Genomic DNA, 19,748 nt, shown 5'->3' with positions numbered 1-19,748 from the left:
AATAAAACAAAATCTATGGTAATGCAATATACATATTTACTTGTATAAAAAATAGTACAATATTATATATTAATATCTTATAAGAAGAAAACGCTGATGTAAAGAAAAAAAAAGACAGAAAGATTAGCATACTTTTGATCTCGCTCTATTCCCGACAGAAAGAAAAAAAAAAGAGAAACGAGAAAGAGAGTCTCCATTGTTCTTGCGCTCCTCTAAAAATTTAGCAGGATTGATGCGGTCTTTGTTCCTTTGAAGCAGGATATATTCGCGATATTATGACATATCGTTCAATTTCAGAGCATGACGATTGAGCGTAGCTCAATAAAAGTAATTACTTTCACGGTCTCCAGAGAAACAAAAAATGAAGCGGGTTTTGACGATCGCTGTAAATCTTCCGCGCTCGTTCCTCCGCATTTTTCCCCGTGCTTGAATTATCGTCTTTTTACATTGCAATAGCTCTCGGAACACGCATGAAATACAGGTGGTAGAACACGCCGCGTAGCGATGAGAGATATTAAAATATAGATCCAGTACAATGTAACGATGCTTCGCGCTACGAAACGATCAATATCTTCGATAAATGTTGTACTCCCGAATATATATATAAATATCTATCGGGCTTGCCCGTCTCAATATCGCGGCCGAGACAATAATTAATGCTAGCGACGATATCGGCTTGAAATTGCATACTTAACGCTTCGGAAGCCGCATCCTGTCCGCGATAAGGCGACCGCCGGAGAAATTGGGTATCATGGTTTCGTCGGGCGATTTCGTGGTTCCACCTGCTGGCACCCGGATGTGCTACGGCGATGCGCGCGGTTATGCGACGCGTTATCTTGCGCCGCTGTACCTCGCGCACGAGCATTAATCCACGCCGGCGGAATACACGCGCGCGCGCGCGCGCGCGCGAAATTAGCATCGCGACTCCGCGGCCCGCTAATAAAGCTGTGTGCCACAGCTGCGCGGACTCATGAATATTTATGATCTAGATTTGTTCACCGAAAAGCAAATCGAACCGTCCGTTCGTCGTTTCTTCGAACGCACGCAAGTATGTTGCGATATACGGGTGCACTTGCGTACTGATGTATGTATGTGTGTATGCACGCGCGTTACATAATGTGCACGCCATCGATCTTCGATTGGGCCTTATCGATTTCGTAGCTCGGTAACCGGTGACTGACTCCCGAAAATCTGTGAGTTATAATAATTAATATCATATCAATGATCAATGGTACATCTAATGATTATCGATGATTTTATCATTTTATGACAACGTTTTATAATCCGTAATCGGTCGCACATGTTAGTCACCGTCCTTCGAAATCCCGTGATACGAAACGCCTTAACTAACACTATCGAACCTCCTCTCCGACGTGATTCGATTAATCTTTTTTCGTGGGTTTCTTTTTTCGATACGCTCAACGTTAAACTTTACTTTCAAGTCTTTGCTAATTTATAGCTTGGTGAAAACTGATTGAGTGAGAAGCAAAGTGTTTGGTCACTCGTCAACAATCTTGAGACTTGATTCGCGATGGCTTCTCGAGCTGAAAAAGCGAAAAGCACGCGAAAAAGCGATTCGAGTGAAAAGTGCGTACGTTCCTCCGCACGAGATGTCCCTCCGCGTGTAAAGATGAAGGTATCGATCGTAAATAGCGAAGGATTTCCGTGATCATAGGCGGTGCGTGCCGGCCACGTGGCAGCTGCCTCCAACAGCTGTTACCGCTCGGATGCCGTCGAGAGGCGCGTCGCTTTTTCGGCGCTCGCTGCCGATTTTTAATGCTCGCGTGTCCGCAAAAAGGAAGCATTCCGGTCCGCGAAAACAGAGCGCGTCCCTTTATCAGCGATGCATCGCCACGCCGATCCTGCCCGCGATATCGGCACGCGCACGCCGCGCCGCACGGCAGCGACATCGCGAGCTTCTCCTTCGTTACGCATTTTTTCGGGCATCGCATCGGCGTGAAAATCTTCGCGGCAATATCAAAGCAATATTTCTTAATATATAATTAAATCGTTTCCAGATTAGGATATTTAGAGTTTAAATGATTAGCGTCCATTTCCACCAATGTAAATTAACTCTGGTCTAACTGTGTTTAACTAACTCTTAATTTTTTTCTAGTTCTTAGAACTGAAAACAGATTTAAAGAACCGAGATCAAAGTCAACTTACACTTGTGGAAATGGACATTAGAGAGAAATTGCACGTACAACATTTCGACAAATATATCGTCTGTCATTATAAAAATTAGTGAGTGTAAATTTATATTCGAAGCTTATAAATCTCCACGATCTCGTATCTACAAGTGACACTCACTTGCATTTATTTCTTTCATCAAAAAGTAATCTATTATCGATACGTAAAAAATTATGAGAGCTTTTTTTTATATAAACTAAACTCGTCGTAAAGATTGGTGATAAAAAATCATTGTTAAATTCATTCGCGAATACGGGCGGACGAAGTATTTGCCAGGGAAGGTTTCCGCAAAAAAAAAGGGGAGTATGTTTGCAACAAATACGGCGGCATCTTTTCAGCGACAATTTAGGTCCTCTCAGGTCCTCGAGAATCCCTCGTCGTCATTCAGGAACGTCGAGATCGCTCGAGTGCTTTTACGAGAGTAAAAATATGAGTACAGTATAATCCATCTTTAACCAAAGACAAACAGCGACTGTCGAGTCTGATTCTTGGTACCGAAACGATAGAAAGCAAATGATTCGTGGATGTTCCAGTTCCAATATTCTTAATTAAATTCGATTTTATACACAATATTGTATCATTTATAACATGCTTTTACATTATACACAATCTCACAATAGATAAACTCGAATATCGTCGAGAATTTGATGAATAATTCTTTCGAAGGATAACGAGTTTATATAAAAAAAAACATCATTACAAGAACGAAACGCGAAGAGCTAATCGATGAATCAAGCTCGATTAATTTTTAATCGACGTAGTATAAAGCTCGACGCTTAAAGTCAAAGCAATTAAATCTGAGAGAAATTTTCGCGATTTGAAATAAATTCTGCTTTTTAAATTCCGAGAAGAGACTAAAATGTGAAAAATGTAATCATAAATAAAATCTCTTAATAAAGAGAGTCAATGTAATTAAAAATTTTACGAATATTATTTCTATTTAATATATCATATTTCAATACAAATATAAAATTTTATATATCGTAACACATTTAAAACATTTGTGTCTACACAATATATAATTTTGTAAAGGATTCAACGTAATTTATTTAATATATCGCAACACATAAAATTTTTATGTATTTTAATATATTTATATATAATATTTCAATATACACGCGAATATCTTGAAGAGCGGTGTGATGAGTAATCGTTCGTCGACGGAGAGGGAAAAATAATTTTGATTATCGATGATCGAATGCACCAAGTGCCCTATGAGGAATGCACGCGGCTGTAATCTGTTTTCGCGTCGAAACCTCTGAACGCGCCGTCGCCGCCACCGCCGCCGCCGTCGTCGTCACCGTCGCGTCGTCGTCGTCGTCGTCGTCGCCACCGCTGCCGCTACCGCGGGCTCGGGCGTTTCCGTGCGCGGGTGTCCGAGCCGAGGCGCTCCGGTCGACCGGTTGCTCCGACTCCGACGGCTGCAGTACGCGGCGAGACGCGAGCCAGTGTGCCGTAGCTTTTTTTCCAACGATAAACGGCGTCGCGTCGAATCCCGGTACCGCGGGCGCATTCGATTTCTTCACTCGCCTCACGTCGCGGTGTCTTCCCGAGTGTGGCGAGAGCCGCCCGAACGTCGGATTCCGGAGGGTCGCGTCGCGTCAGGAACGATCGACTGGATCTCTCGAGGTAGCCAAAAAACCGGAAGTGCGACACACGCGGACACGTGGTAGTCACTCGACGTTGATAAGAGCGAGCGTGCGTGCGCGCGCGCGCCCGCCCGCCCGCGGTACACGCGGCGTGGCGAGGCCGGCAGGAGGAAAGGGGCGAGAGAGAGAGAGAGAGAGAAAGAATTAATCCGACCGACGAGCTTTTCCGCGTCGACTCCTCGCGACGTGGCGCCGACGCAATTTCCGCGCGCATTTCCCTCGCGATCGCGGGTCGATCGGCGCGTGACACGCGCGTGCGTGCCTGTATGCGTGCGTACGTGCGTGCATCCGTAGTTTTCCGCGGACGGTAATTCGCGGAAACATTACGCTCGGAGCGCACTCTCGCAACTCCGAGAATCCGTGGAAAAACGCTATCGTGCTTTTGCAATGAAATTTTCCGCTTCACTCTTTTTTTTTTTTATTTCTTTTTTACGTGTAAAACTACGCGTCGCGGGGGAAGTGCATCGCGTGAAATGCGCGACGATATCGCAAACGGCGGCATTTAGTCACGTTAATAATTAAGCACGGTTTGTCGAGCAGCAAACAATTAAACCATCTAGTTCCGTTTCCGATTACTTCGCGAAAAATGCCACGAAATTGCGAATGAGCGCGCAGGCTAATTTTCTTTCTGCAAAATCGCGCGGACGACCGATTACTCTAGAATTACGTCAAAGAGACTTGAATTACAGGCATTGTGCAATTAATCGTAATCGGAGTGCGAACTGATGATCGAGGTGTCAGTTTCTTTTGATGCATTATACCATTTCTGCCGCATTCGCGCGTTTATGGAAACCGAATTGCGAGTTGAATGAATAATTCGTCGCGCGGCTTTAAATTTGACAATACTTCGTCACACACGTGTGGAAATGCAATCCAATTCTCCTACCCTAAAGACAGCTTTACACGTTTCGATCCTCGAGAAAAGTGAAGAGTCTATAGATTATACGATTCGACGAGATTCCTTTAATTTGAGCGAGTTTCTCTCTCCCTCTCTCCCTCTCTCTCTCTCTCTCTCCTTTTCGCGTGACTCCGCTCGGAATTTACGTTCAATTTTGTAGTCGGAGAGCGAGAGAAAGAGAGCGAGAGATCGAAGGAGAAGAGAAAGAACGATTTCACTGACTCACCGTTTCTTCGATACTCACGAGCCTCGCAGCTTGCCGACGTCGTTAACGCGCTCACCTCGTTAACCCGCGGGTACTCGCGTCTTGAGCGCCTCTCGTTCGAAGGATCAAAAATTATTTCTCCCTGAAAATGGATAGAGACTATTTTCCCTCGCGTTTCATGTCTAATTTACCTGCTCGTTTATCTCTTATTTATCCACGTTAATCTGCTTTCTTAGAGCCAGCTGTTCCGCATAAATTATAAATTATCTAATGAATAAATGTCTATGTTTATACATTTGTTACATGTCTGTGTGTATACGCTGTGAAAAAGAGTTGTTAACTTGATTAAATTGTTTCAGTTCAAGTATTTGACTTAAATACATGAAATATTTGAATTTTAATTTGAGCATTTATATCTAAATGAAATAAATAAATAAATACTTTGACTGAAGAAATTCAATCAAGTTGAAAAATTTAGTAAGTTAACAACACTATTTCAATGTACGTAAACATGTATCCATTAGTTAATTTACCGCAGAATTTATCCGAAAGTGCAACAACCGGTCTTTACTCCGATTTGAGATTTTTGGAGCAAGCATAAAATATATTTTTTTAAGTCGTACGAGAAGTAATCTTAAGCATGTATGAATCATCTTTTAAAACATTATCAAAAATATAAAAATTTCATAAATTATTCTAGTATTACGTTTGAATATTTGTGTAAAATTTAAGCACAATTTACTTATTGGTTTAAAAGTTATTTAATTTTTTGTTTACTCGTGATTCTTATATGAAATCGCGTTTTGCAGTACTTTTTTTGCAAAGGTGAGGTAGTAGCATTATCATTTAAATCAAAAATTTTACATATACTTTTACATATAATTAAACTGTAATAAATATTCGTGCAAAAATTCATTTAGATCTACTTACTCATTTAAAAGTTATTTATTTAAAACTGCAGCAAAATATAGTAATTTTTGCTGCAAAACCCATTATAAATAAATTTTTTCACCAAAATTCCGACATTTGCGATCAAAATTTTTTGTTACTGAGATTAGAAAAAAAAGAATAAACCTTAATTCAGTCAATTTTCTGGCATATTTTGTTACATGGAATGAGTGTCACGCAATTTTTTAATACGTTGCTAGGATCGAGCCTCTAATGCTCCGAAAAATTTCCGCTATCTTGTAAAAATGGCAGCAAAAATTTTTTGGGAATAACTCTTTTCCTATTGATTCTACAGTCAAAATAGATAAAAACAAAGTTGCAGAGAAAAAAATTCTCTACAATTTTTGTTAGAATAGTTTTTTTCACAACATTAATAATTTACGAGTTACAAAAATGCAAAGACTCGAATGTTTCACACATTTTCAGAGACACTTGTCCAAACTTGCAGAATCAATAGGAAAAGAGCTAGTCCCGAAAAAACTTCGCCGTTATTTTTGCAAGATGCCGAAATTTGCACGCATTCAGGAGGTCGAAAACTCAGAATTAACATTAGAGTCCCTAATTCTACAACACATAAAAAAATCGCGTGCCACTTATTCCATGTAACAAATTCTCTACTTCCATGCTAGATTGACTAAATTACCTAAAGAGAAGCTTTCAGTTTTTAACTTTCGATAACTTTAGCTCGTATTGTATAGTCAAAAAGCATCCTTAACTTACGAGTTGTGTGAATTTACTTATTTTATTAAGTAAACTTTTATTTGTCTTTGCATTTCTTGACACATAATTTGCACGTTTAATAGAGGATCCTTTAGCAGCGTGCATCGCACTTTTCTCGAGAGCTGTTGGAAAAATATTGGATCACAATATTTGTTAATTCGATTTAATAGTTTGCAACATATAAGACGCTTATGACGCGAGATTATTCATTACCACGTTTATTTACACGCCGTTTTATATTTATCATCGACCATTTGCAGGAGAATCTGTTCGACGCCACGTTCCAGATTTTTCGTTCTCACGAATCGATCTTGATCCGTTTCGCACGATCCCAATCTTCTCCTCCGATGCTCGAGAACGCGTCATTGCAACGCGGAACACGTGGCGCGTAGCTTTTTTGTTTGTGAATTGACTCACGAAATATATCAGTGTGCGTGTGTATATGTGTGTAAGAGGAGAGGAAAAAAGAGTAAAAGGGAGAGACAGAGAAACAGTTACAACTTGCGAGGGGAGAGTCATTTTTCGGTGTGCGTCGTTAATGAGCACGAAGACGAACGAAAGGCCAACCACCCATTAGAAGCCGACGATGACGACGAGAATCTCTCGTTAACGTCTCTCGACGCGCCTTCCTGTTTGCGAGCGGAACCGTAAGTTACGATTAAATGTTAAAAAATTATTACGTACAAAAAATTGTTGATACTGAATTAGTGTGAAAAATTGAAAGATCTCTGCCTATTTTATACCAAAGTTGATAAATAAAAAAAAAACTTATAGATTCAGTTTATGTAATCAATAAGTGACACGACATCTCACGTTACGACAACTTCATATAGATGCATCGCAAGGAAAGTTGAATATATTTTAAGATTATTTGCTTACATCGCGATGCAAATTTCGAAGTCAGTAATTATCTTCGGTAGAAAGTCGATGAGCACAATATTAAGTATCTCATCAGCCTGATAACAAAATCGAATTTATTAGCGCGTACAAATTTTACATACGTGCATACGCATAGTAAATAAGCTTGTTTACTACCGCGGTATCTGCATGAATTTCACAAACACGTTTATATCGAGCACGGTCGATCTCGCGCGTGCTATCTGCAACGCAATCGATCCCAATGGATTCTCACCTCTGTCCGCACTTTCTCGCGATCCCGTTTTTAATCGCGTCTGACCGGAAACCGCGTAGACCGCGCCGCATCCGATAATGTTATGCAAAGAGTTATGCAAAACGCCGCTCGTCGCTCGCCGATTGTACACACTGCTATCTTCCCCGGCGCGCGAACGAGAAACGTCGAAGATATCGGCATGCGGTGTATCCGGGATTCAGGTCATCGGCTGTCGCGACCGCCTCGTAATCGCGCGTCGTACGAGAGCACGCGTAAATAAACCGTCCATTCACGTGGCGGACGAGTCCGGTTGCTCTGTTCCTTGAAAAAGTTTAGAAGTGCTCAAAAGTAAAAATGCCTTATAACAATTGTCACTTATTATATATTGTCATATTAGCATCACTAAAAAACGGCGGGCTACTAAGTGAATAACTCCATAAGCGATTGTTAGAATGCGTTACCTAATAACGGAGATAATAGGGGTAATCATATTATTGACAGTAACCACAATACCCTCTTCTCCTCTATTATTAGATGTATCTTACCGTTTTCAGTTTTTATATTATTTTTAGTTTAAAGTTGTTAGAAATTATTTAATGTACTTGCTGTGCTCTCCGCAACTGAGATAGAATTTCTGAGTACATTTGCGTAACGTAAGCGATAATAAAATTCTATTTTTTATTACAAGTACATTTATGTTATTAAATGACTTTTCTTGTTACGTTAATAAAATATTTATGCAAATGTATTTATTCTCTGTGATGTTTTATATTATTAAAAATAAATTTATACACTTTGGGGCATAATGGGGCACTAGAATACGGGGCAAAATAATGCGCCGTGATATTATGCGCTGGCGGCATACATTAGTCGCGAGTAAAAATGTTTGTCTACATTATGTTGTTAAAAAATATTTCTTAAGTTTAATTATTTTATACTGGTTGACATTTATTTAAATTAAGAAAATGATGTTAAATATATTTATTTTTACATTATTTTTTAAAATTTACATAAATATTAGTATAAAGTAATTTGTTTTTAAGCTTGGGAAATATTTTTTAAATCAAGGAAATGATGTTAAAATAAATATATATTTAATTAAACATAAAAAATTTTTTTAAAGTACATTTATAATGTAACTATATATAATAATATATAATTTAATTCTGTATGATGCGATAATAATTTAATTCAATACGATTATTATGTACAAATATTTTGAACACAGAAGAAATAGTGCTAGCTCCAAAATTACGATTTGTTCAGTTTTTTCGAATCGTGCTGTTAAAAATGACGCTGTTTAATGGCGCCTCATATATTTGGTGGGAGAAATAAGTAAGACGCGTTCAGATTACAAAGCAGACGCGTTACGTAATGATTCATTGATCTCAACGATTCACATCGACCGGCCGCGGCTTTGACGAATGATTTCACAGGACACGTGTTGCTTTTATCGAAGTGTTAATGCAATAGATTCGATCCTACGAACAAAAATCATGAATACGCGAAACCCTGTTACTCTTTATCAGTGAGAAAAGAAATGACGATTTTCTTAAAATTCTCATTCCTTTTTATTGCAACGATAAAACGCCGATGAAATCGTTGCTATTTTGAAAGATGCGAATGTTATAGCCATTGTTTTCGTATTTTACACGTAATATTTTCCACGCACTCATGATCAGTCGTAAATCATGCAGCGCCGCGCATCGAGATGTACTTATTGTCTCTCGCGCGCGGACTATAGCACCTCTTAATCACAGATGCCGATTGTGATTATTGTTATTGTACACGTTGGGATAATTAACGGACACAAGAAAAACCAACGAAAAGTTCTGCACGAGTCATTGACAATTTTGACGTCATCTCTATCACATCGAATGATTCAGCACAACTCAAGTTGTGAGAAACGTTATAATCGCGCCGTTCAATATTTAGCCGACTTGATGCAAATTACATCTGCAACATATAAATGCATTTAGCGTAGGCGGTCGCACTAATGAATGTCGTTATAGTCATAATTATCCGCAATTATGCTCTTTAAAATTCAGTAATTCCTAGAATTAATTTGTTGTAATCTTAATATCTTTCCTTTTTGCGATATATAAATATTTATACAAATTTCTTAAGAATAAATAAAATGTTAATTTTGTCCCAAGAGAGATCTTTATCCTGTATGCAGAGTGATCGTTACTCTAAAAGATTTTAAAGGATGATTCTTCACATTAATTCAAGACGAAAATTTATATGATTATATTTTGAAACATACATGTACGTTGTGAATGTTTCAAAATATTCTGAATGGTTTTTGAAATTTTTAGAAAAAATTGAACTTTTCTTCAAATTTCTTTGAAACTAAGCCTACTTTTGTACATGTGTTTCATATAAAATTTTCGTCTTGAATTGATGCGAGCAATCACCATTTAAAATCTTTTGGAGCACTTCACGATCACCCAGTGTATGCGTGCATGAGGGTAGAGGCTCGGAGACGAAGATGCATCTCGGCTAAACCCGTCATACACGCATAGACATACAGGTAATGTATAATAAGGTTAACAGTCGCAACAGTAATTCGCCGCGGCAGAAATATCCTGAGCTCTAGCCAACAACGTCATGCATATGAAACCACGTCGTCATTGTGAATTTCGGCGTTCTAGAATAAGCCGGTGTTCTAGAATAAGCCGGCCTGTCGCTTCTCGATATGCAATGTAATCACACGATTAAAACTTGTATACCCTTTTATTAATATCTTTCTATGAAATAACGAATTTAACATACTATATTTTTCTGTAAAATAAAAAGATACGTTAAAATTTGTTATTTCATAGAAAATATTATAGACGTATTATAAATGAGGATAAAATGCGGTTAGAAACAAAACTGTAGTATAATATATTCCTTATTAATCTTTTATTAAGTATCGACAGAAGACAATTACTTGAGGACGTACCGGATGTATAATTTCTGCAGAGTAAATAAAATTTGGAAATGTGTTTAATATTACACTTCAAATAAATTATATATGTATGGAAGTTGTGCGAATAAGATTATATTTTTATTTAATAACATTTTGATAGTTTATTTACTCAATTGTTAAATTATTTTTTTAAATATTAAGAGAAATCTCAAATTTTTATGTATTTTAAGCATTCAAGATGATTTATACAAAGTTTTATTGTGATTGTTTACTTATTTTGTAAATAAATAAATAAATAAATTTTATTTATTTTACAGAACTGATCTCTGCAATAAAACTTTACATAAATCAGCTTGAATATTTAAAGTACTTATATAAACAAATTCAGATTTTTTTAAATATTCCTTATTTTATTATTAATTATATTTCATTAGAGCACATGTCGACTTCTTATTGAAGTCTCTTAATTTTTCATTTAAATAGAAAATTGCCGCCAATTTTTTTATACTTTCTAAATTCTTTAGAGTGGAATCTCACTCTTTTGGAGTAAAATCTCTTTCTAAAAGAGTGAATATCCGGTCAGTCGGCTGGATTTTCACTCCAATGAATTTAGAGAGTACTACTTTCAAATGCGACGTAGAACAATCTGTAAATTTTTTCATAATTTTCTTAAAATGTATTAAGAAATGTCCTATACATTTTTAATGAAATAGTAATAAAAAAAAGTATCGATTTTTGTTCAAACTCTCGCGACGCTATATCGCTTGTAAATCGTTAACTCGTCCCAGCTCTTACTTAGCTTCTTCACAATAGCGACGTGCATCCTTTTGATAAGACCACAGTGAATCTTTCGCGACGATTGCGTCACCGTGCCGACGTGGTCCGCATAGCTCCGGACAAATTGGCGACAAGGATACGTTTCCTCGGCATCGATTCATCGCGCGACTTCTCCCTTTTTTTTATCATATCCTTCCACGAATCGGCCGGAAATCGTCATCGCATTGCCGCCAGTGTTACTCACACACATTGAATTTTGAAACGTAAGGTGTATTTAGATAATGTGTTTAATCTTTCACGTATCTAGATAATATCACATAACGCCAATTCAGTAATAAATCTGCAAAGGTGCTCACGAAGCAAAAGATAATTTCGCGCCGCTCGTTTAATCGAATCAGAAAATTAGAAGATACAATAAAAGTAACGATTGCTAATAGTTGCTTTTAGTTTCAATGTTTTGCGTAATTTATTAACATGAAATAAATATCCGTAAGCCTTTATGTTATATATGAATAAGAATAAGAAAGAGAAACGAAAGAGACGTGTCGACAAACAGCCTTGAAACATTCTACAGGTTTGAAATCGCTTCGTATCTCGACGTAATTACGTAAATGGAATAAATTAACAATCCATGTTGCGATAGAAAAAAGGAATAATACAAATGAATATAAATCACGTTAGTGGTATAAACACGACTCGGACGACGTTTCTGACACTAATTAGTTCTCTCCCTTGATATTTCATTTTCGTTTCGTAAGCGGAGAGATAAGGAAAGTCATAAAATGTGTTTTTTTTTTTGTTTTTTTATTGTATTGAAAGAAAATTTATCGATGATCTTTCGAGGGTACTTTTTACACCACTCGGTCGCAAGCGATGGTCGCATGAATTAGTTCAGCGTGTACACACATGCCATTAAGCAGCCGTTATCATAAAATAATTGCAGCATAATAAACATCCGAGAAGAAAAGGTGGGGTGGGGGGCGGGGGAGGAAGGGTAGATATACCGCGGCGGGTATGCGCGCGTGTTTTTGATACGCGCCTAATCGCCGTGACATAATCGCCGGGCCGACCGGCGCGCAGCATGACGTGATCTTGTAATATAATCGATGCCCTTTTGTTCAGAAGCCACGCGGCTCGTTAACGTAAAAGCACATATACACGTTAACGCGCGCTCACACACATAGACAATCTATCGGGTGATCCATTAGTGAATTATTTTTCTCGCATGACACGCGAAGAAAGGCAGATCGCGAGACGGTTGACGATCGCCGAACACCCTGTAGGACTTTGTAATATACTTCTCTTCTCAATCGATGCTTTTATCGAGCATAATGCGCGATATGCATGAATTGCATCCATTCGATATGAAATCATTGTTCGTTGACAGAAAAATGTTTCGCAAATTATTTTTACTTTATTATCGGATTATTCTCGAATTATGGAAATCTGTGTCGTTGAACTTGTGCAAAGCGATAAAAAAGAATTTCTCATAAACTGTATGCCATTTTATTGCCTTTGTAACTTACGTTTAAAAAAACAATTTAACAGTCATCGGATTTTCAAAATTAATATAAAGCGCGAGAAAATGTACTCTGAGAAAAAAAGTATCTTAAAAAAAAATTATTTACTCACCTAATAACTTATTTACTTGCAGTCGAGTTAAAAATTTTTTAATTAAAATATTTATGTAAATAAAATGAAATAATTTTTAATTGAGTAAATTTTTCTTGCAAGAAAAGAAAAGAAAATGTTTACTATAAACTATTTTAATATTCAAAATAATTAGATTTTTCAAATCTAAGAAAACAATTTAATCAAGTTTAATAACGTTATTAGCTAATTTATAAAATTAATGTAAAAAATGGAAAAGTATAAAATTATATGCTTAAGATAACATGTCTATATTTACTTAAAAGCAATTATTTTTATTTAAACAGAACAAACAAATACTTGCATCAAAACATACGGTTTAAGAAAAAAAAACGTTTTTTGTTTTTATTTAAAAAAAATTTCCTCTTGGTGTATCTATTTCGATAAAATCGAAAATAATGATTGACCTCTTTTACTGCTTATTAATTAATTTTAAATGTCGGTACACACAAATCGCAGTTCAAAACTTACTTGAGTTGATACGACTGAAAATATACGTTTGCACATTACGAACAAAGAAAAAGAAGTAGAGGACTGAAAGGGTTGAACGACGCGAAGATTTAACGCAACCAGGTCAGACCTTTCGGCAAAAACCGAACGATCGGGTCCAATTCGATTCGTGTCCAGTCACTTGCGACTCCCCGACGACAGCTCAATAATATTGAGCTCAAATAAACGCGCGCTTTTGTCCCATAGCATCGGCCAACTACCGACGCACGGAACTCTGGACGTGAAGTTAAAAATAAAGGTGTCTAGCGGTCTCTGCATCCAGCTCGACTGCGCCATAATAATAATACGGATCTAACGTTAACATTAAAATTATTTCATTTTGGACTGCGGGTTGCCTCTTAATCAGTCATAAATCTTTATAGATAAATTTACGTTCTTTATCGTTTCAAAATCGATTTTTGATACGTGTATATGAGATGTTTCCATTTCAGATCAATGCGACAATTTCAAAAAAATAAATTAAATGTTAATGTATACTGAGAAAAAAGTTCATTGTTAAAATTGTCATGAAGATCAATGTATTTTTAAGTTAAATATTAAATTTAATGTGTCTGTAACTAAAGAATTTTCGCATGAAATTTAATGCAGTTTTGACAGCATAAAATTTTTTAATCTACTTGAAATTTTGCTTCCGTTACATTACATCGAATTCTTATTTTCAACAATGTTGCTAAATTGACTAAATTTTCAACTTGATTAAATTTCTTTAGCTCAAGTATTTATGTATTTAACTCGAATACATAAATTGGCTTGAAGTTTAATTTAAACATTTGTATATTTAAGTTAAATACATAAATAACTTGAATTGAAGAAATTTAACAAAGTTGAAAATTTTAACAATCAAGTAAAATTAACTTTTTTTCTCAGTGTACCTATATATATTCAATTGTACCAATTTTGCAATCTGATTTTAACAAAATCCAAGAGTCTGAGAGCAACTTTACGGGCATTCACCTGTGTCGTTAATTTTTTAATGATCAACTCTTATATTTTAAAGATTTAAAGTAGTCCCCGATTAACAGAAAACGATGACGAGTCAGTGCGACTTTAATTTAGCGTTCATAATATCGGAGAATAGAGAATCACATTAGTGTGTTTCTCGCCGATGGCGTTTATCGACAAATAGAGTAGCGACGACAGCGATCAACGTGATCGCAGAGAATGCTGCAATTCGCACATAAACGTAAAATGAACTTCTGCTTCGTGAAATGGGATGATTCGACAGAGCGGGACGCGGGTACCATCGATGAGTTCGATCGACCGGAGTCCGCGCACATCTCCTACAGAAAATCGTTGTCTATTACACGCCTGAATCGCCATGGCCATCCGCCGCTTTCTCACGGAAGCTCTCAAAAAGGAAGAAGGCGTCACGGCGAAAAAGGACGAAGAGAGAGAGAGAGTGAGGGGAGGGTGGGCGGGGGAAAGGAAAAAGAGCGGGGTTTATCGGCGTCGAAACGGCGTTTCGCGCGATCGAACACGGGGCCGGGTCGTTATACCTGGCCGTTTAATATATGTATATCTAAGGGCGTGCGTATGTGTCTGCATTTATCCATGTGTACTTTTCATATCGATCGTTTCCTTGCCGTCGTCCGTCGGCGCGACCGTAACGCGCGATATCGAGCGCAAACAGTCGCATTCGATACCTTCCTTCCTCGAAATCGAGCGCGTTTGAAGGAATCCGTCGTAAGAAAATCACGATTGGATGAAAAGCGGCCTCTGTACGTCGTTATCGTACCAACGTCAAAAATTGCCAACGAGAGTTCGCGCTTCGAACCTCTTCCCCTCTGCGCAAGGGATAGACGTCGTCGAAATTTTTCCACGCGAGAAAAAGAACGAATGGGGGAAGACATTGAGACGCAACCGCGAGACTCTCTCTCTCTTTCGCCGCGTCCGCGAGAAGTTTGCTCCCCGGCGCCGTTGAATGAACGAAGGGTACTACGAGCTATCCGTTAGTAATTCCAACGCTGAGTCACCGTTTCCAATACGCCCACTGTCATCGCTTGGTGCATTCCGAATGACGTCGGTCGCTGACACCGCGCTCGCGTGACGTTTACCTCCCTCCGCGAATCCCGCGTTGTCCTCCGAGCGATCGGAAATCGCGATCGGAGTCCCGCATGACTCTAGCCGACCGAAACGTCAAGTCATTTCGATAAACACAGAGAGTGACGCGCGCGGGCTACGGACTATTCCGAGTTCGAAGACGTCGGATGCACCGTGAATTTTCTGTGCGGTGGCTAACTTCACCGCCAATAATTGTCTCCTAAAGAAACGAACGAATAACTATTGCTCGTTGCTTTTTTTTTTTTAGCAGTCTAACAGTGAAAAGCTAACGATCGACTTGCATTAATAATTCAGTAAATTGTTATCTTGGCACAAAGTACTTTTTCTATTTTTATTTCGCAAAGAGAAAGCACATGTACTGTCACACTTTTTTTTTTTTATCAGTTACATCTCTCATCTACTTTTCAACTTGTGTATCAGTGCAAATGTGCGAACCACGTCCTTCTAAACAGCGAGTCGTTATAGGCTCCATCTGTAGCGCGGGAGAGTCTATAAACAACTTGGCTGTGCACGTCTAGTCTGGCGTTTTTCCATACAAAATGCATTCTCTGATGTATGTACAAGTCATTGTGACCGTATGCAACATATAATTTTCTCACCGCGTTCGCGCGATGGTTAAATTAAGTTATCGCGTTGCGTCGCGCTAAAGTATCGTAATTATAAAGTAATAATAATTACGAGAACAATGTCTGTACAGCTAATGTTCGCGACGCGTGATACTTAGCTCTCAGATGATCGCGATTACTTGCAAACGTTATGCAATTCCTGCTTCTGATATTACCGTCGCGCTACTCGTTATCTCTTACATTCTTACCGCGCTCTTCTCTTATTGCGTTCTTCTCTATCTCCTCTTTTTTATCTCCAAGTAATGCCGTGACGTCGTTATCGTCCCCCTCCTACGATTTGCCGCAATCGTGTCGATGCACTCGTCGTGCATCTAGTGGTGCATTTATGCCCTCGGCAACGCAGACGATTTATTGCCGCAAATTCCTGTCGTTTTCCTGATTTAATTGTCACTACTCTCGCCGTTTCACATTTTGTGAGAGATAACTTTTTCTTTTGTAACAAAAAAGAAATGTTTCTTATAAAACGGCCGTACCAATTTAACGATATATAACTTTGAGTTAAAGATTTGCTATTACTTGCACAAATTCGATAAATTATATCTTAAAGAATATTTTAAATGAATATTTTTATCGCGACGATATTTTCATAATTGTACTCGTTAAGAAAAAATGATTGGACTTGACGATCAAAGAATGTTAATTTATGAATTAACTAATTAAACAAAAAATTAGAAATATGTTTCAGACGCGGTTTTTATTTTTCTAAATACGTACGTGCATGTTGATATAAATCGCGACACTGCAACTTGAATACATATAAATCATAACGTAATATCATAACTTTTCCGAACTGTTTCTTCGTTTAAAGATTGAAAGTCGTTTATCTAATTTGCATTTATGAAGTTTCATAATGCAGGCCATGAATACAGGAACGCTGTTAAAATTCTTGACTAGGTCAGCTCTGTAAAACGTGCACGTTCCTTTTTTATTCCTTTTCTCTTTTATCGCTGCATATAGTTAGGAAAATAATGGAATATGTGAAACATGTGAAAAAGCATAAAAGAAATACAGTTTTCACATAATGGATTGTACAGCTTGTATAATACCTCAGACATTTTTATGTGTGCATTGTGACAGTTTCACAATATTGCGTCATCATGCTTATGCAAATATGAATCGGATTAATTCTTGCTTTGACATTAGTAGTCGGCTTTGGATTTTTAGCTAATTAATTACTAAAGTTATCATTTGACTCCTTTGATACAGAAGGACGCTAATAATTAGCAGGAACAATTAGCAAGCATTTAAAAATTGTGTTAATGCATTAATTTTAATCCCGAATAAAAATCGCGATTTTCTTTTAGTAACAATATATAGAAGAATAATAGGTTTAAAACCGATTGCGTTAATAATTTACGTAAGTTTCTAATTATACGTGCGTAACATTTCCTTTGTTTGACACATCGTGTTACGCAATTTAATTTCCATCATTTGCTTCGAAACCTTTGCTCAATTTCTGCCTTTGTATTCGCGAGTTTTTTTTACATTTTTTGGTTTGAATTGCGAAAACATCCGCTTCGACAACGTTCGTTCATTGATCTCTCCTCGACAATGTTGAACGAAACTCGATGGTAAAAATGAAAAGAAAAAAAAAAAGAAAAGAAAAATGGAATTTTTATACGACTTTGCAAAAATTAATCAGATTATGTGGAAGTTATTGCTCATATTTTTCCACCGATTATTAACGTACTACTTCACTCGTCGTATTACACTGCATTTCGCGATACCCTTAATTCGATATCCGGTGACGCACATTGTCGGTTTCCTGTACCGGAATACTAACTCTTTCCATGCGCAAGCTTATCGCGGAAAAATTACTGGAAGTTGGCTGACGCACGGCGGTTTGCCGCAGATACACACCGTCGACATTGTAGAAATAGGATGGCGGCTCTAGCTAGTGTCAATATTAACAACCCCCTGTTGCATGCCTACCTTATCTACTATATCCACACATAGGTAGAGCGACGAGGCATCAATCTTTACCTCGCTACATACCGATATGACGTTATCGTTTCGATTAAAATGCACAAGTTTTTCTTTTGGAATGCGTCCGTTTGAAATTACCACTTCTGAGCAATTTAAAATTTTAAGGCATCCCTTTCCGAATATAATTCATCGTTCTAGATGCGCACACACTGAGAAAAACTTAATAAATTTAAACATTTGTTTGAATACTTGCAATGAAACATTTACTTACGGTACATAAATATTTATTTAATTAAAAAAATGATAGTTAAATTATATTTGTCATTCTTGTACTAAATAAATATTTATTTACATTTAGTAAATATTTTCTATTCAAATGTTTATTAAAATTTGCATTCAGTGCAGAAAACTCCGCGTCTTGAATTTGCTTTTAAATTGCTCATTATCTTTAATTGTTCATTTTTACTTTGAAATTGAATATAACACATGTTTAATAACATAAAACTTATCGATATATTTTTTTGCGTGATAAAAAAAATTGTTTTATCAATTTATTACAGTTCTTATAATTTTTTTTTATTAATACATTTCAATCCATCGATTGTTGAACAGTAATACCGAAATTAGGAAGGTATCTTCATGAAATCGCTCTTAGGCATCGTCGTGTGTGGCGTCTCGGCCGGCGCGGCGCCCTGCGCACGTGCGTGCGTCACGCACACGCAGGCGTAACTGGAAAGCGACGCACGTGCCACGCGGTCGCGCAGGTACCCTACCTACACGCGATCCTCATGTCGAATCGCACAACGACGTGCTCTCCCGCCCTCCGATACGTAAGCAAGCTTTAAGATACATTTAGACGAACAGCAATATCGCGTTAGACCGTTCTACCGTTCCTGCTGATAGGAAACCTAACCAGAGGAACAAAATTCGATATTTTTCGTTCCTTAAAATAAAAATTATATACACTTATTGGATCTGTATAAGTGCACCTAGAACACGTCATTCTTTAGTAGATATCAGTCAGCAGCGAGACTTTTCGTTTCGAAAAACACAATTTTGTTGTAAGAATCATGATTCACCGTTCAAATTTTTCGAACAGATAAAAACATATCGTATCAGCTTATCCGTGAATTATACGAGACTGGGGAAAGGGGACGTCTGATAACAGCACCCCAAAAAGTATTTTATCTTTTATAACAATCGATGCCGAAACTGATAGATGTGTCTCGTTTAGATCTTTTCTCTTTTTCTCAGTATTTACATTGATACAATAATTCAGTTTGTCGGCGGATAAGATACGAAATTTCTAATTCCTGTAGTGAAAATGGAGGAAAATGGAGATAGGTATTTTATCTTGTACATGATACATCGGTCTCATTCTGACGAAAATGACAAGAGGACGGGGAGCCGCACTGTAGGGACTTCCTGGATTTTAATATGTGAACGCCCTTGGCCAGCGGCTTACACATAGTGATTTTTCTCGTGTGTGTGTGCGTGTGCGTGTGTGCGCGCGCGCGCGTGTGTGTGTGTGTGTGTGTGTGAAGTCACGCCGCTGGCACTTTC

General features: G+C 37.7%; 2 protein-coding genes across 7 annotated transcripts in view; both read left to right on the top strand.

Annotated features, from left to right (window-relative positions):
• LOC105197398 (insulin-like growth factor 2 mRNA-binding protein 1) overlaps positions 1-19,748 on the top strand; it is a 111,818-nt gene that overhangs the window by 71,432 nt on the left and 20,638 nt on the right. The window lies entirely within an intron of this gene.
• On the top strand, positions 3,306-7,078 carry LOC120357030. 3 transcript variants are annotated; one of them, XM_039446328.1, is made up of 3 exons: positions 3,307-3,819; positions 5,752-5,767; positions 6,871-7,078. In XM_039446328.1, exons 1-3 carry the CDS (start codon positions 3,412-3,414, stop codon positions 7,020-7,022), a joined length of 576 nt encoding a protein of 191 aa, XP_039302262.1. In that variant the 5' UTR covers positions 3,307-3,411; the 3' UTR covers positions 7,023-7,078. The 3 variants fall into 3 exon arrangements, with proteins under 3 accessions (XP_039302261.1, XP_039302262.1, XP_039302264.1); XM_039446327.1 differs by lacking the exon at positions 5,752-5,767 and having other exon boundaries at positions 3,306-3,859; XM_039446330.1 differs by lacking the exon at positions 5,752-5,767 and having other exon boundaries at positions 3,318-3,819.

The sequence above is a fragment of the Solenopsis invicta genome, chromosome 2 (genome assembly GCF_016802725.1).
Source record: "Solenopsis invicta isolate M01_SB chromosome 2, UNIL_Sinv_3.0, whole genome shotgun sequence".
Lineage (NCBI taxonomy): Eukaryota > Metazoa > Arthropoda > Insecta > Hymenoptera > Formicidae > Solenopsis > Solenopsis invicta.
This window is presented reverse-complemented; position numbering and strand designations above follow the sequence as displayed.

Bases quoted from the DNA above. Each gene is read 5' to 3' on its own strand.
- LOC120357030 (XM_039446327.1), top strand. From the start codon at position 3,412: ATGCACGCGGCTGTAATCTGTTTTCGCGTCGAAACCTCTGAACGCGCC. The intron at 3,860-6,870 runs GTAGTCACTCGA...GACCATTTGCAG, and splicing joins GCGACACACGCGGACACGTG to GAGAATCTGTTCGACGCCAC.